The sequence below is a fragment of the Petaurus breviceps genome, unplaced genomic scaffold (assembly GCF_028583685.1).
Source record: "Petaurus breviceps papuanus isolate PSGF00001 unplaced genomic scaffold, PetGlider_PUasm1.0 90919, whole genome shotgun sequence".
Classification (NCBI taxonomy): Eukaryota; Metazoa; Chordata; class Mammalia; order Diprotodontia; family Petauridae; genus Petaurus; species Petaurus breviceps.
The window spans coordinates 10,705,402-10,723,665 of record NW_027187378.1 but is presented as its reverse complement, the minus strand read 5'-3'; the positions used below and the strand labels follow the sequence as shown (position 1 = coordinate 10,723,665).

General features: G+C 40.2%; 1 protein-coding gene across 2 annotated transcripts in view; it reads left to right on the top strand.

The window, feature by feature from the left end:
* Positions 1-18,264, top strand: part of OVOL2 (ovo like zinc finger 2) — a 55,729-nt gene that overhangs the window by 10,697 nt on the left and 26,768 nt on the right. For both annotated transcript variants that reach the window (XM_069075467.1, XM_069075468.1), the window contains one exon: positions 10,315-10,504. In XM_069075467.1, coding sequence (XP_068931568.1) covers positions 10,315-10,504 — 190 coding nt within the window. The remainder of the gene's footprint in view (positions 1-10,314; positions 10,505-18,264) is intronic.

The following is an 18,264-nucleotide window of genomic DNA, read 5'->3' as shown; positions in this document are numbered from 1 at the left end:
ACCAATACTTTTAGGTCTTTAAATGTCAGTTTCTTGCAGTTGGATGTTTGATTGTACCTGGAGTAGGTAAAGAATCTTAAAATTTTCCATAGATCTAGCTTTGTGATCCTGAGGAGGAGAGGAAAAATATTTCAGCATGCTTTAATCAGCTAGCCTTACTGCAAAAAAGTGAGAGGAAGGCTCAGTATTATATCCTAGGGTGACTGAGGCAGTCTGAAAGATATAAAATGTATACCCTCTGGAAATAGGCCCATTAATTTAATTAACTTGTCTGGTAGAAGGATCTTTGGTTTAAAAAAAATGTGGTGGGTTTTTGTTGTTGTTTGTCTGCTTGTCGGTCAGTTCTTTGGGAAGCTTTGAAGTAAAATGCCATTTGGTGTGTTTCCATTGCTTTCTGGCTGCTATTGTTACCCTAGTCCAGGTAAGACAATAGTACATTTGTTTATGCCACAGAGATTCTGTTTGGGAGAAGAGCAAGCAAGAAACTTAGCATATTTTTTAAATGAAAGCTGAGATTCTGTAGCAAACTGGACAGTCTGCAAGAAAACTTTTAAGCCCCTGGGGCTTTTTGCAACTAACTGCTCATCTTTTATGTTTTCTCTCCCTGTATCTAGACCGAGACTTAGTCCCATTGGACTGTCTCCGTTTGTTTTTTACCCTCAGGACAGTGTGTCCTTTTCACTTAATCTTTCAGACGGAGCTTTAGTTGGGATCAGAAGCTCTGAGTTTGAAACCCGGCCCTGCTGCATTCTCTCTGATGACCTTGGCCTAGGGAAGGTAATAGTAGCTCACAGTTTCCTAGGGCTTTCAGAAGGAGGACCTTCTCTCACAGTTCCTCTTCTCAGGGCCAGTGAAAGTATCGTTATCCCATTTTTACAGATGAGGAAATTGTCTTGGATCTCAAAAGCCTACAGAGTGTACTGAAGCCCCGGTTTTCCGACCCCACCCAAACTTTACTACATTTACTACATTAGCTGCCATTCAAGTAACTGAAAAGCTTTGGGACCCTCATTTTCCTTCTCTGGAATAATGAGGGGTAGGACCAGAAGCCTTCTATTGACACCTTTGCTCTGTGATAAAAGTTTGTAACAGACATGTCTTAAGTAACTGGGACTGTATTGCAGTGAATTCTGGTCCTGGAGCTGAGATTACCTAAAATGTGCTTGCCCTGAAAAAAATCTACAATTCACAGAAACCTGACACTATGGTTGGATGGTCCATGTTGAATTTTGGGAAGATAAATGTGTATAAACCTAAACATGTAAAAAAAATGTGAGCTGCGTGCTAAAGGAAGTGAGCTAGACACTAGGAAATGTCTATTTTGGGGGGAAAACTACTTACAATTCAATTCAAATAACATTAAACAAACCAGTTACTTTGGTAAGGCATGGGGTGAGGGGGGGGTCGGTGGGTTACAAAGACAAAATAATAACCAATACTAAAGATTGTGAGAGTGTTTGGAAAAAATTTTAAGAGTAATTTAGAGTTAGTTATCTTTGGGGTTTAAAAAAATGAAACTGTCTCAGAGAGGTTGGTGAGATTTCTTCCAGCATATTTTGTTAAAATCACTGGGCCTTTTAATAAAAAGCAGTTATAGGTCTTTGGTCAGAGAGAGACAGCCAAATGACCGTCCTTTTATTGATAACCTGCTGGTCTTATTAATAAAATGGTATGCATTAATATAATAATTATCATTAATGTATATAATATAATGTATGTAATATAATAAATATATTATTAATAAAATGATTACATTACCTAGGAACTTTTAAAATTGAACCTTTTTAAATGTCACAACTGGTTGAAGGAATAAAAATGAAGAAGAGAAAATATAATGATAAGGGAGTGAACCAATGAAGTGGAGGTACCTGTACATTAGAAAGATTATTTTGAGTGTCCAGATGCTTGGAATGAGGATGAAGGAAAAGTCAAAGGTTACTCAATATTCAGGTCAGAAGATTCGGAAGATGGTGAAGCCATCAATCAATTAACAATTCATTAAGCATTTACCATGTACCAGCCACAGTGCCAAGTACTGATCCTTGCCCTCAATGAAATTTCATTATGACAGAGACAGGTCTAGTCATTTAATGTTAAGTGTCTTCTACGTGCCAAGCGAAGAAAACCCCAAAAGGCATCACAGAGGACACCACTGACACAACTCCACAACAGCAAAATGTGCTAAGCACTAGCAATACAAAGAAAGGCAAAAAAACCAGCCAGACAAACAACACCTAGTCCCAGTTCTCAAGGAGCTGAGTCTAATGGGCAGACAACATGTAAACAGCCCTGCACCAGCTCCATAGAGAGGAGATACATTGGAGAGACTCTCGAAAGGAAGGACTAGAAAAGGCATTGTTGGACCTCGAAAACTTAAAAGAATGTTTTTTCGTGGGGATTAGGTTCCTACATGACCTCACAGAAATCTACCAAAAAAAACACAGTGAAGTTATAGAATCAAAACAAAAAAGAAATGGTCAGTGATTGATCCCTTGGCTTTGCACAGGCTACATGCGTCCAGAAAGCTCTCTCACCTCAAGTGGGTCCCTTAAAACCCGCTAGCTCTCAGAGCAGCTAGGTGGCCCAGTGGCACCAGTCTTGGAGTCAGGAGGATCTGAGTTCAAATGTGACCTTTAATACTTACAGTCTCTGTGACCCTGGGCAAATTACTTAACCCTGACTGCCTCAAAAAAACCAACCTCAAAACCCCAGAAACATCAAACTGCTACTGTGTTTCCCCGATAATAAGACACTGTCCTATTAAATTTTTTTGGACAGAAAAACACCAGAGGGCTTATTTTCAGGGGAGGGCTTATTTTAATGAACATTGACAGCAATTTTAATAAACAGGTAAATGTGAACAAAAAAATGTACCTTTATTCAATAAGCAAATCACTGGGGAAGAACAGGATGACGCGCTCACTGCTGCAGCTCTGATTGGATGCAGCTCAGAGCTCGGCATGCATTTCACGGGGGAGGGGGGCGGTGCATACAGAGGGGTACCGTAATGTAGCGTGTAGCGCAGGGGATCACCTTCACTACAGTAGCAATCTCAATAGGGCTTATTTTCGGGGGAGGGCTTATTTTAGAGGAATCTTACACAGTAAGGGGAGGGCTTATTTTCGGGATAGGTCTTATTATCGGGGAAACACGGTAGTTTTTTCAAAACAACTAAATTTTCACTTCTTTTCAGAGGCATTCCTTATTGTGCCCTACCCTAACTCCCATCACTTCATGTTTAGTTTATATATACAATATCTTATGTTTACTTAAGTATAGTATCTTATATTTACTTAATTGACCATGTAGCTCCCTGTTGTTGTTCAGTGTTGATCCTTCCTGACCCCATTGGGGGTTTTCTTGGCAAAGATCCTGGAATGGTTTGCCATTTCCTTCTCCAGTTAATTTTACAGATGAGGAAACTGAGGCATACAAGGTTGGGTGACTTGCCCAGGGTCACACAGCTATTAAGTGTCTGAGACTGGATTTGAACTCTGGTCTTCCTGACATCAGGCCTGACAGTCTATCTGCTGTACCACCTAGCTCCCTACTATCATATAAACTTGGGAGCTGATTACCTCAGTTTTGTGTCTGATTCCCCATCACAAAGCAGGGTACCTGACACGTAGTAGGTGATTAATAAATTCTTCTTGGGGGAGGCTAGGTGGCACAGCAAATAGAGCATTGGCCCTGGAATCAGGAGCACCTGAATTCAAATCTGGCCTCAGACACTTAATGCAAAAAAAAAAAAAAAAACTAGCCATGTGACCTTGGGCAAGTCACTTAACCCCAACTGCCCTCCCAAAAAAAATTCTTCTTGGTTCGCTAGCTAAAAAAAAGTAGTCATCATAAATAGATTAGATTAATAGAATTTTTTATTTTATAAATAAACATTTACTGAAGAGTTACTATGTGCCACAGGAGCTATGCTAGATGATAGAGAAAACAAAGCTAATAATGAAGATGATTAGATTATAATAAATAGATAAATCTGATAATGGAAGTAGGACCATCTAATCTGAACAACAGAGATAAAGGATGGAGTGGGTAAAATAGGAAAAATGAAACTTCCACAAACCACCTACAAAACAATTGCTGAGTTAATACAAAGCTATATATAGCTTAGTGATTTGCTGTTACAGCCTGGGACCTTATTTTTCCTCCTTGAAATGGAGATAATTCTGTTTGCCCACTTTAGCGGCCTGAGAAAATTGTAGAGCCTGCAGGTCTTCCTAGAAAGGAGAGGAAAGGTCACACTTTGTGAATGGGAATACATAGTCATTGTTTCTCCCGGTTGGAGGCTGTTATCTTTTCCTGATGCTGATTATATACTGGCATTCTAAAGGGCCTTTGCTCTCTTGGCTCTGATTTCCTTTCTTTTACTACTGAGGGAATATCATTTATTTGGGCTTTTTTTGATCTGAAAAAGTGCCTTTTTTGAGCTGAACAACTGAGATTGTAAAGAGAAAGAAACTGTATTTCTTGTTAGTTTTTAAATGGAGATTTACAAAAGTGAAGAAAGTGGATGATTTTATGCTTATACTATTAGGTCTTCTTAGGGGACAGTGAACTACTGCAGACTTTGAATGGAGAAAATTGAGGGTTTTGGCTCTTTGGACTCTTTTTCTGCTCTGAAAAAAGACCTCATCATTTTGCCATAGTGTCTACCTTGATTTTCAGTCGATCTACTCTTCTTATTGAATTAATCTGGATGGTTACTTGGATGGGTCTGGTATTGAGACTTCTTCCATTTCAGATCACAACTGGTCTGCTCTCCACCCTGTACAATTTTCATCCAAATCTTTCCATAAATCACAAAACCTGAGGGTTGTAAGGGACCTCAGAGGCCTTCAAGGCCACCATCCATATAACAACTCAATCTGTTCTTTTGTTCCTTCTCGAGCCTCTCCCCTGCAAAACAGCTGACAAAGTCTATCCAGCTTTCTTCCAAAGACTTCCAGTGAGGTAATTTTCTGGGCATTCTCCAGCTTATCAAATGTCCTATCCAAAATATCCAAAATCGAGGTCAGAACTGAATGCCCCCAGGCCAGAGTACCGAACTCTCACCTTCCTTGCCCTGGACGCTATGCTTCTCTAAATGTAGTTTGTAAATCCAGTTGGCTTTTGTAGCAAGTCATTAAACCTCCCAGGACTAGCTTATTATCTCGCTATGTCCCGTTTCTTTCCCTCCCCCCTCAATTTGTATCTTCTTAGGACTCAACTTAGTGGAGATTTTTCTCTGGTTTTCTTGTTACTGCTGTTATTATTTTTATTCTGGCAGCACTCAGATTGTCTGTTATGCCTTGATCTGGCTACATTGGCTGTCTATAAAACTTTATTTTAATTTTTAAAATTTGTAATCATTAAGTCATTTTACAAATTTTTTGGTAGATCTCTTCACATCTTATATGGATTGGCATTTACTATTTTAGAAATCAATAAATTATTTCAACACATCAATCAACCATCATTTGACAAAGCTCTGACTATATGTGCTTGTGGCTATGACCAGTGCTGGAGATACAAAGACCAGTGAAACAGCCTCTGTCCTCTTAGGAGCACACCTCAGTTACCTCAGAATTAAATGCCTCATCCTCACCTCACACATAAGTACCTTTCCATTAAAAAAAAAAACACCATCAAAACTGTTAAGCAAAACTTAGTGGTACAACAATTGTGACTGACAGTCTGTATTTTACCATTTGTTAACCAACTGATTGGAAGGAATCCCGTGTGAATTTGTGTAAAATCGTGTCCATTGTGTTTGTCCTGAATTCTGTTGCCTCCTAGTGTTTTCATTTGCATTATTGTTACAATCTGAGCATTTCCTCTGCTTTCTTTACTTCTTTGCAACAGTTTTATTAGATTACTTGTCAACTCCATTACACTCTGTAGACTACCCCATAGGCTAAAGAATGAATGAGTAAATTAATGAATGAAAAAGAATTTATTGAGACTTGTTATTTGCCAAGCACTTTTTTTCTGTGCCCTGGGGTTACAAATGCCAAAGCATTAAAAAAAATCCGACATCTTCCCTCAAGAAACTTATATTCTAATAAGGAGATAAAACAAACTGGGATGTGGTGTCCAGGGTACCATGCTGTGGTCTTGGAAGTTACTGGGATGTTGAAGAAGCCAAAAGTGGTTGGTTGGCCATTTCCTTAAAATATGGATCCTTTCCTCAGACAACTCTCAGATTATAAATTAGCCATCCTTTCATATCTTTGTGAAAGAGAAGTTGACATAGATAGGGAAAGCATAAACAGAGTTTGCACAGGGTCATAGGGGAGACCTTTTATAAGTTGACTTAGTAACTGTTCATTTGGCCAATCAGTCAAAAAAAGCTAGCATTTATTAAAATGCCCATTATGTGCCACATGTTGCACTAAGAATACATTTGTTAAATACCTTTTATGTGTAGTTTACTAAAGCCGTAGGAAAGAAAAACAAGACACTGCCCCTGTCCTCCCTGTCTATTGCAGAGATAAATATAAATATGCAAGTAAGAAGAAGATAAATGCAAAAGCAAAGTACAAAATATTTATGAGAGGGGCAGCTAGGTAGGTGCAGTGAATAGAGCAGGGCCCTGGAGTCAGGAGGACCTGAGTTCAAATTCAGGCCTCAGATACTTGACACTAGCTAGCTATGTGATCCTGGGCTAGTGTAGCAGCAAGCACCCCAGCATCCCCAGGGAGGCTGCCAACACAGCTTCCTAGATCTGCTTTTCTAAAGGAAAGCAACTCAGAATGGGTTAACAATCTTGCTTTAATCAAACGCATGTCATTTACCTGGTTCAGGGGGAAAAGGTCAGCACCCCGAACTTCAGAGAATACAAACAGAGGTTGCAAGCAGACAAAAAAACACAGAAACAGATCAGCAGACAGGCTTCCAGCTGTCTGATTATTACATCCATACCTAGTCAGTTACGAGAGAGGGAAGCATCAACGGCTGCCCAGCCTCTCGTCTGGACAAATCACACAACTCTTCTCAAAGTGAGCCCCAAAGCAAAACCTCAATCAGGGATTATATAGTCTTCTCCTGGCGCAGAGAATGTCACAACCCTCTTGACCCACTGCCCAATCACAAAGCACCAAGGTGTGGGCATTCCTGAAAAACAAGTGTCCCACCACAGGCTCCAGGTGACCACATTCAGCCTATTAGGGGGCAGAGTAATCAAGGAAGGTTCTCAGAGTCACTTAAGCCAATCAAAGGGCCTAGGGGCAGGAAGATCTTAAATTCCCATTCCCATAACAGCTAGTTAAACCCATATTATAGCACATTATATATGTTAGTTAACCCCAATTGCTTTCCCTCCCTTCAAAATACTATGAGATTAGATTTGAACTTGACCTTGAATGATGGTTCAGATGGTAGTAAACAGATAGAATGAGTTCATTCCGAACCTGAGGAACAGCGAGATGGGGGGAGGCAGAGATGGGAAGATATTTAGTAATGGATTTTGGCCCAGCAGAGGTAAGCCTGGAAACACTGGAGTTTGGCCTTATTCATTAAACAATGGGGAACCATGGAAGGTTTTTGATGTGAGGCATTTGGAGGGATGCATCTTTATGAGGATTAAATTGGCAGTAGTGTAGAGGATGGCTTAGAGACATACTAGTACTAGAACATCAAGAGAACTCTGAATTAGGGTGGGAGCAGTAGGGATACATAGTAGGCATGTTGTGGAATTAAGGGTGGCAGTACTTGAAGACCAATAAATGAGACAGGTACAAGGGAAGAGTCAGAGGTGATGCTCAGGTTTCTTTCCGTTTCAGTCTTGGAAGGACAGGAATGGATTTTTGGGGAAAGGATGTTTAATTTAAGGCCCTAATTAGAGAACAGGTGTTTACTGAAAGTCTGTTCAGTTTGGGGACTGGATTAAGTAAGCAATGTTGTGGATATGGAGGGATAAAAGGGTCTATCTTCAAGGCATTTATAAGCTTATAATCTAGTTCTAGAAACTAGACAGTTATGAAGCCCTTAGACTGCAATAATACACACACCAGATAATCAATTGGTAATTTGGGTGTCACAGATCATAAGCGTTTTTCTAACCAAGAGGAGACCAAAGTCTGTTTTGAAAAACTCTCTTGTGGAAAAGACTTGTCCTGCTTAGCTCTACAGGCCAGGACCAGAGACACTTGGTGGAAGTTGTTGAGTCATTTTTTCATTCCTTTTCTATTTGTGACCCCATTTGGAGGCAGATACTGGAGTGATTTGCTGTTTCCTTTTCCAACTCATTTTATAGATGAGGAAACTGAGGCAAACATGGTCACACAGCTAGTAAATGTCTGAGGCTGGATTTGAACTCAGGAAGAATGAGTCTTCCTGACTCCAGACCCAGCACTCTATCCACTCATCACCTAGCATGTAGGAGGGTCACCTTTGAACTGAGCATTGAGTAAATCTGTTCAGTAGTGTTCTACTCTTCCTGACTCCATTTGGGATTTTCTTCTTTTTTTCATTCAGCTATTTTTTTTTTTTTTAGTTTACATCATTTATTTCCACAAGATTTTGAGTTACAAATTTTCTCCCCATTTTTCCCCTTCCCACCACCCCAAAACAGATGAATATCCCCTCCCCCAATCTGCTCTCTCTTATATCTTCCCCCATCCCCCTCCAACTTTCCAGTAGGGCATGGTGGATCTTTATGCCCCAATGCCTGTATATCTTATTTCCCAGTTACATGTAAAATAATAGTATTAATAATATATTTTTTAAAACATTTGATTTTAAACCTTTGAATTCCAGATTCTTTCCCTACCTCCCTTGTCACTGACCCTTACTGGGAAGAGAAGCAATTCAATATAGGTTGTACATGTGTAGCTAATGCAAAACATTACCATAGTAGATATATTGTGAAAGAGGGATTTTCTTGACAAAGATAATGGAGTGGTTTGCCATTTCCCTTCTTTAGCTCATTTTACACATGAGGGAACTGAAATACACAGGGTTAGTGACTTGCCCAGGGTCTCACAGTGTCTGAGGCTGGATTTGAATTCAGGTCTTCCTGACTCCAGACCCAGCACTTTATCCACTCTTCCACCTATCAGCTGTTAGACCTATTCAAAAGTGGAATGGGCTACCTGAGGAGATGATGATGGTGGGTTCCTTGTCATTGGAAATCTTCAAGAAAAAGCTCAATGTTTAATCTTCTGTCAGGTGTGTTGTTGTGGGGATTTCTTTTTTTTGAGCTCCATTGAACTTCTATGATTTGGAGGGGGGAAGAGTTTGAGCTTCATCTTGAAGGGTGGGCACAAGTTGTGTAAAGGAGGGGAGGAGGCATTTCAGGCTGGGGGTACAATAATACCACCATAAGACATACAGTCATCCTGTTGCTGAGACAGTCACAGTTATTCATGAGAATAATTTTTTTGGCAGTCACCTTTTGTGGTATAGTGAAAGAACAATTTATCTGTAGTCAGTCTGGGCTCTGCCTCTTACTAGTTTAATCAAGTTATTACATTTCCTTGGGTCATTTTCTTCATCTGGCCAGATGATCATTAAGATTTCTTCCAGTTCTGGCCATCTGTGATCAGAGAGACTGATTCCTTACATAAGTGATTGGTTCAATCATGCAGTCTCAATCAGTAAGTAGGAAACCATGGAAAACAGTGGTTATCCCTAAGTAGGTTGCCTTTTGGATTCCTAGTGTTTTATTTTGTTTTAAATCACATAGTATGGCCTCAATTTTAACCTCTGTGACAGCTCTTTAAGAAGGACAGAAGATGATGCTTTCTTACTATTGACCTTGGTTAAGTCACTTGACCTGTGGGCCTTAGTTTCCTTATCTGTAGTTCACCTCAGAAGACCCTTCCAGTGCAAAATCAAGGATCCCATGATTTGTTCCTACCCCTGTTCTGGTTTTCAGACTCAACTTTTTAGATGAGGAAAAACAGAATACAAATAATTTACGCCTTCCTCATTCCCATTTGGATTCTGATGCAACATGAAGCATTTGCCTGGTATTTTTAGATAGTGGAAACCACATGCAGCCAAAGCTAGAGGCTTATTTTAGGGAAAACATGCTTCAAAGTAAGCCCCTGCCTACACTTCCTCCATTTGATTGTCGACCTTTTTTTTTAAAAGGCCTTTTGGGGGAACTTTAGAAGCCAATAGAGTGTAAGTTCCTTGAGGGTAGGGATTTTTATTTTTCTCTTTGTTTTGGTCCATTTATCTCCAGCTCCTAGCACAGTGCATATAATAGTAACTTATTGGATGCTTATTGAATTAGAACCCAGACATCCCCTCCCTCCTTTCCCTCATCCCCTCTTTCTAATCTTGCTAATGGTGGCTTCTTTTTCTGCCTCCCAGTTCACAACAGGGACCTGTAATGAAGCTGTGGTGTATAGCTGTGAGCTGTGTGGCAAAGGCTTCCGTCTCCAGCGGATGCTCAACAGGCATCTCAAGTGCCACAACCAGGTGAAAAGACACCTGTGCACCTTCTGTGGCAAAGGCTTCAATGATACCTTCGACCTGAAAAGACATGTCCGGACTCACACAGGTAGGGAAGGGTTTGGTGGTGGTGTTTTCAAAGTTGCATCCTCTGCTCAGGTCATCTCATGTCTCTTCCTGATATGAGGCAGCCTCTGCAGGCTCAGGGCTATGCTAAGGATCACAGAATCCCTGACTGGTTCTACCACACCAGAAAGACTTTGTTCCGGGCCTGGTGGTAGACTTCAATATGAGTCTGCCCTTAGAAAACCAGTCTGGCTAAGTGCAGACACTCATCCCCAGGTGGTTTGTGTTTTGGCCACAGCAATTCTTAAAAGACTTCCTTCTACCTAAGGTCCTGAAGCGTGATGGTCTGCTTTGGTGGAGGAAGTGCCCATGCCTGTGAAAAATCATTAGACTATTGAAGAAAAACGCATAGGTGATTCAGTGATCTTTTACAGAAGGGATGTGTTTGAAGAAAAAAGCATAGGTGATTCAGTGGGCTTTTACAGAAGGATCACATTTCTTTTCTTTGAAAGTTTTATTAACGTCCTTGTTTTATGCTGCAGTGTTTTCCTGATATGCTTTTTTCTAGCCCATTGAACCTGCCTGATGCTAAGTAAAAATCCCCTAACAGTTAAAACAACCAGCCAAGGTGGGGGCAAGGCTAGATGTATTTGCTGTGTTCTGCATTAGTAGTGTCCTAGGCCCTCACCTTTTGACTAAGATGGGGAATTGGGTTTCATCATTGGTTCTCTGAGGCCAAGATTTTTCCCCGAATTTAGGCTGCCTTTCTTTGTTTGTTTTTTAATCTTTTTATTTTCAGTTCCAGATTCTCCCCTCTCTTCTACCTTCTTCCCCACCTATTGAGAAAGCAAGAAATATGATAGCAATTACACTGATGCATTGTTGTTATTTTTAGGCTGTGTATATGTTGTTTGCCTCGTGCGTCTTTTTTTTCTCATTTTTAATTGTTTGATACAGATTTTCCCATTCTTGAAACTTTTCAATCATCATTTCTTACAATCTTGTTCCTTTTCCAGCTCTCAAAGTCTGTTGGAGGATACATTTTTTGGGGAAATTGTGCAGTGAGTTGAGAATGTCTGGCCTGGAGTCAGAAAACCTGAGTTTAATTCCAGTCTCACATACTTACTTAGCAGTGTTCCCCTGGGCCAAGTCACTTTCTCTCTGTCTGCCTCAGTTTCCTGAACTATAAAATGGTAATAATTATAGTCCTTGTCTCATAGAATTGTTAGGAGGAGCAAATGGGATATTTGAAAAGTTCACAGTGCCTGGCACAAAGTAGGGACGTAATGGTCGTTCCCCTTCCTCTCCTGCCCCTGGGGTGGAAGAAAGAGCACTGCATTTGAAATGAGGGGGTTTGGGATTTTATTGCAAGCTCTTCCACTCAGCAGCTACAGGGTGTAGGGGAAGTCATGTGATCTGAGCCCTGCTTTCCTCATCTATGAAATGGGGATAATAAGACCTATTCTCTCTGCCTCACAGTTACTGTGGGGACAAAGCAGTATGGTACAGGTGAAAACATTTGGAGAAGTGTGAAGAACCAGACAAATCCAAGTTACTGTTAATTATTCCATGTTCCTCTGTCTTCTTTGACTACTAAAATGTAGTTCTCGATGGCACTGTTCCCACTGATATTTTATACAACTTTCCTGGGAAATGAGCCTAGTTCTAAATGGCACTCTGTTCCTGTTGAAAGGACAAAAACAGAAGAAGGGAGATCTTAGCTCTGTTTGAGATTCTGCCCCAGCCTCCCACTCTGACCTGGCATACACTGCTTTAGTTCCTTGTCCCATAGTGTCCCTGTTTAGAAAAGGCACAAAATTTTCCTTGTCTTCTGACGCAGTGGTGGTGGTGTTCTGTTAATTAGTCTTGTCCGACTCTTCCTGACCGTGTTTGGGGTTTTCTTGGCAGATATACTGGAATGGTTTGCTATTTCCTTCTCCAGCTCATTTTACAGACAAAGAAACTGAGGCTAACAGAGTTAAGTGACTTGCCCAGGGTCACACAGCTAGTGAGTGTCTGAGGCCCGATTTGAACTCACTTCCTCTTGACTCTGAGGTTGGTACTCTATCCACTGTACCATACTCTGCCCCACCCCAATGGTGTCAGACTTATATAGAATGGGGACCACTAATCATACATACACAAGGATTCTCTGCAGGCCAAATGCTGACTTAGTTTTAAAATGTAAAAGTCTTATTGTATTTTTATTCATTTTGTTAAAATTTTCCCAATTACATTTTAACCTGGTCCTGGCCGCACTTGCCAGTGTTTGACGCCGATAATGGGAAAATGATTTGAGCACAAAAGTGAGGAGAAGGGTTCTCTGTGGTTGAGTTTGTACAGCTTACAAGGAGACGAGTCTAGGAAGTACTCATTGTATTTGGACTGCATAGACAACTGATTCAGGAAAAAGAATAAATCGATTAAAATGGCTGTAGGATCCAGGTATTGTTGTGAGGGTTCTGATACCATTCAAAGGTCCCAAATCTTTGCTATTCTCCATTTGGTGGGCTCCTGTGGTAATTGTCTTGTCATTCAATGGGTGTAAAGAAAGCATTCCAGATTTTTCAATAGTTGTCTTTTCATCATCAGAATAGATAGAGGAGACTTGACAGTAGTAGGTAGTGGACTTGGACAGCTTGGGTTTGATCCTGCCTCAAGTATTAGCTATCTGATAATTGGCAAGGCGAGTCACTTTACTGATCTCAACTTTATTTTCCTCATCTGTGAAATGGGAGTATTAAAAATATCTGCAGCACATTTATTTTGTACAAAGGACGTTGTTGTGAGGATCACGCTGGATATTATGTAAAGCACTTGGCAGAACTATATAAATGTCAGTAGCGATCATAATGATGAAGAAAAATCTGTGTGTGTGTTTTTAGGATACATGACATTATTATTTTTTATGATTTCTTTGGCATGGGGCTTTTTTAGTGAGGAAACTCCCTTTGCTGAGGCAAGTCAGCAACTGTTCCCATTCATTGTCTTAGAGAATTGGCTGGGGGTACGTTGAGATGGAGGTTAGGTGACCCACAAGGCGCCCAGAGCCAGTATGTAATTGGGCCTATATTCTCGCTACTGTCCAGTATATGTGACATTAATTATATGGCTAATTACATTTTAATTCAATTACAATATAGAGTAGTGGATCAAGTCAGCCTTTGATCAATAAAGACTTTACTATCAGGCCTAAATGAAAAATTTTCCTTTTCATTATAGATGTAGCGCTCCTTTAATGGTGAGAGAGAGAGAGAGAGAGAGAGAGAGAGAGAGAGAGAGAGAGTGTGTGTGTGATCTCATATCTTTTCTTCTATATCTCCCTTCAACAGAATATGAGGCAGCCAGAATTTAGCTAGCCCTTAAGGTTTGGTGAATGGGCAACATTAATTGAGTGTTCATTGTATTTAAAGTTCTTTGGATTAAAAAATGAGCTGAGTGCCTGAATTGGAATTTATAGTTGAAAGGGAAAAAGAATTTAGGACACTAATTTTTTTTTTAAGAGGGGGGAAGATAAGGCAATTGGGGTTAAGTGACTTGCCCAAGGTCACATAGCTAGTTAAGTGTCTGAGGTTGGATTTGAACTGAGGTCCTCCTGACTTCAGGGCCAGTGTTCTATTCGCTGCACTACCTAGCTGCCTTGACACTAAATATTTACTCTTCTTTCTATATACCATCTCCCCTGTAGACTGTAAGCTCTTGAGGGCAGGGCCTGGTTCTTTTTTTGTCTCTGTAGTCCCAGCTTAATATAGTGATTTTTCACATATTAATTTGCTAAGTTGAAATGTAAACTTAATTCAGGTATATGAAAAAACATGAAAAATATATATATGAGAGAGTAAATGAGGAGAGCTGGATTTCAATCATAGTACCTTGGTTCACATCTTGACCTTTTTTTTTTAAAATTTAATTTTATTTTTTTAAGCAATCAGGGTTAAGTAACTTGCTCAAGGTTACATGGCCAGTTATTTCTGGGTGTGGTGCTGAGTATCTGAGCCGGGATTCTTTCTCCAGGTCTGCCAAACACTGGAGTCGGTACTCTTACTCGCTGAGCCACCCCTAAGCAATTGGGGTTAAGTAACTTGCTCAAGGTTACACGGCCAGGTGTTTCTGGGTGGGTGCTAAGTGTCTGAGCCCGGGATTCGATCTCCAGGTCTTCTCAACACTGGAGCCGGTGCTCTTACTTGCCGCGCCACCTGGCCGCCCCACATCTTGACCTTTGATGCTTATTGTCTATGGGACTTTAGACAAATCATTTTTTAGTATTTGGGGCTTGGTTTTCTCATCTGTAAAATGGGGGGAGAGTTTTGGACTAGATAACTTCTAAGGTTCCTTCCAGTTCTAAATCTATTATACCGAGGGATTGGGGTTAAATGGAATAAAGCCAGCTGGTATTAGAGAAGTCTTTGTAAAAGAGGTTAAATGTGAATTGAGTCTTGGGAGAAGAACACATTTGAATTGGAGAAGGAAAGAGAAGGCATTCCAGATGGGGAAATAGCCTGGAATTAAATTAATCTTATTTTAGTTCAAACAGTTCAACAAACATTCATTAAGTGGCTATTTTGCTAAATTGGTAGACATTCGATGTAATCCTTGCCCTCAAGGAGCTTACAGTCTGGAAGAGGAGATGGTAAAAACCTGTAGGTTAACAAATAACTATTAACTATGATCAGTTAAGTCAACCAGCAAATATTAAGTGCCTGTGATATGCTAGTCATTGTCCTAGGCTTGGGAGGGAAAGTTACAAATATAAAGTATGAAACAAATAAAATAAATGTCCAATAACTACAAAGGAAGTGTATGTAAGAGTCAGGGATGGAATGAGGAAATAAATTGACCTCTTTGAGAAAGATGATTAGATGTTTAGCGAGTAGGAGTTGGGTTGTTTGTTTTGTTTTGTTTTGGCCTGGAAAAAAGGGTCAATCCTGGGAGATAGACAGACCAAGCTAGAATTTTTAGCCCTGTAAGCCCAGCCCATTGGATCTAGGACTTCATGATGTGCCAGTGAATGCAGGACTTGAGTTCCGCTCCCTCTACTTCTGTGGTTTCAGTTTAAGGTTCAAGGGTTAAAAAAAAAAAGCCCCAATTAACACCTATTGGATTGACCCTAACACTTAGAGTGAGGTGGAGTAGAACAGTTTATCCCCCCCTTCTTTGTCTTTGGCCTTGGCTGGCTGACAGAAAAAGGTGTGGTCTGAATACACAATGACTTCCTGGTCCTCTGAGTCCCATTGGAGCTGAAAGGTACAGATAAATCGTGTAGACCTTGACATGATGGGATTTTGCTTCTCCATGTTTCACTTGAGGATAATGCTAATGTTTCTTTAAAAGAAGATATATCAGCATATATTAAATTTAAAAAATACACTACCTAGTTCTTTTCCTAGCTTTTTTAAAAAAAAAAAGGTTTTTGTATGCATGATTTATTAGAAAAGAGAAGATAATTCCCATTTTGCTGATAGAAATCTAGAGCAGAGATGTTCTCTTGACTCCAGAGTGAACAAGATAGAAATGTTTAAGAAAATAAATAAAAATACAATATAACATAGATAATATTAACTTGCAGGGGTTTTAAAAATCTTTTTGGAAGGGGCAAGGCAGGGCAGTTGGGGTTAAGTGACTTGCCCAATGTCACACAGCTAGTAAGTGTGTCAGGTGTCTGAGGTGGGATTTGAACTGAGGTCTTCCTGATTCCAGGGCCAGTGCTTTGTTCACTGCACCACCTATCTGCCCCTTCACTTGCAGTTTTCTAAATCAACATGTGGCCTGTAGGACTCCTTATGTTGGGTTTAAGTGACTGGTTTCTGTGAGTTTGACACCAACTAGGTTAGAAAATTTATAAAACATTTCACTCTTAATCAATTGTAACTTTAACAGAGCTTGTAATAAATAGGCAGATTGACTTAAATGAGTTTCCCCCCTTCTTCCTACACCAGTTCATTTTTTGGTGGAGATGCCATTAGGTATTGAATGGTAGGTTTCAAAAAAAAAAAAGAACAGAGGGGCCCAAGTGATCCACAAGCTCCCATCCAGGAATGTCAGCCTCCTTGTCCTTTGTTCAATAAGATATGCCATCCCTTGGCTCCTGGAATTTTTTCTAGCCAACCCTGGTGCCTGGAATAGTCTCCCTTCTCATCAACACCTCTTGGATTCCCTAGCTCCCTTTAGCCTTGGCTCAGCTAAAATTCTGCCTTCTACAGAAAACCTTTCCTGATCCCTCTGTTAATTACTTCCTGTTTATCCTGTCTAATAGCTTGTTTGTACATAGTTCTCATGGCGTCTTCCCCATTAGTTTATAAGCTCGTTGAGGGCAGGGATTAATTTTTGTCTTTCTTTGTATCTCCAGTGCTTTCTTTGCCTGGTATGTTGTAAAGCACTTGGTAAATCTTGTTGTCTGCCTGGATAATCTGCCCAGGAACAACTAAGAATTGTTCTCCAGATATAAAAATATTCATTTGGGATTCCTTCCTAGCAGTAGAAGACCCTTTTTGGGTCTCTCTACTGCTTACCCTCCTCTGTTGTTGAGTCATTTCAGCCATATCTGATACCTTGTGGCTCTCTTTGGGATTTTCTTGACCAAGATACTGGAGTGGTTTGCTATATCCTTCTCTAGCTCATTTTACAGTTGAAGAGACTGAGGCAAACAGAGGTAAGTGACTTGTTCAGCGTCATATAGCTAGCAAGTGTTGGAGACCATATTTGAACTCATGTCTTCCTGACTCCAGACCTGGTTCTCTGTCCACAGTGCCACCTAGCTGCCACATTCCCCTCTTAGTTCTGCTCAATTCTACTCTTGTATAAAGTAGTACCAGTAGATTGAGGGCGGAAGTTTGAGGTTCTGCATATTTTCTGATTAGTGTACAACTTGACCATCACAAAAGACCCTGGTATGGCAGCATATTGTAGTGGTGAGAACACTGGTCTCTGCTCAGAGTACCTGGATTCCTGACTCTACCAGAGTCACAAAAAGTCACAGTCATAGACAAGTAATGTCTCCTCTTCTAGGCCTCTGTTTCCTTATTGATAAAATAAAAGGGCTAACCTAAAAGGCCTCACAAGGTTCCTTCAAGTTCGGTAAGCTGTACCCCCAGCCCAAAAGCACCTTATCAGAATTGCTAGAAAATGAATACTGTGCCCAGATGAGACAGCAGGATTTGTTCTTTATTATTAAATACTTTTTGTATATGATTTGCCACTTTTCCCACTGTAATGGTGATAGGTTGATTAAAAAAAACAAATTGACTTGGTAGAGCAAATGTAGGCTTAAAGTCTTTCTTTCAACAAGGTGAATTTTCCTTGCATAGATAAAAAAAAAAACTTCATTAAAGCTCTGGTTTTCACTATCATCTAAGTTTATAAAATAAGGAAACTTATGGTCAGCAAAAGTGTTTTGCCAGTGTAATGGGTAAATGCGGTGTCCAGAAGTGTCTTATACCTATCATGTAGGCAAGTTCCAAGTTGGCTTGGTCATTCTTTCACTCTCACTGTTCCAAGTTCACAGAGAAGTCCTACCACCACACAGTTATACTCATATTCCCTCAGATTGTTAGAGAATAGTTGGTTGTGGGGGATTAGAATTTCTCTGTTCATCACTTTAGCCCCAGCAGGTGTGTTTCCACTTGCACAAAAGCAGACATTCATAATCATGACACTTTTAGATTTGAAACCTAATATAACACCACAAGTACTAATATTACAGCAAATGTAGAAATAATCCTGCATTGCATTTTTTCATCAGTGTAGCCAATTAAGGAGAGTGAGCATACACAAAAAATTGTCGCCAAAATGAGGGAAATTTATATG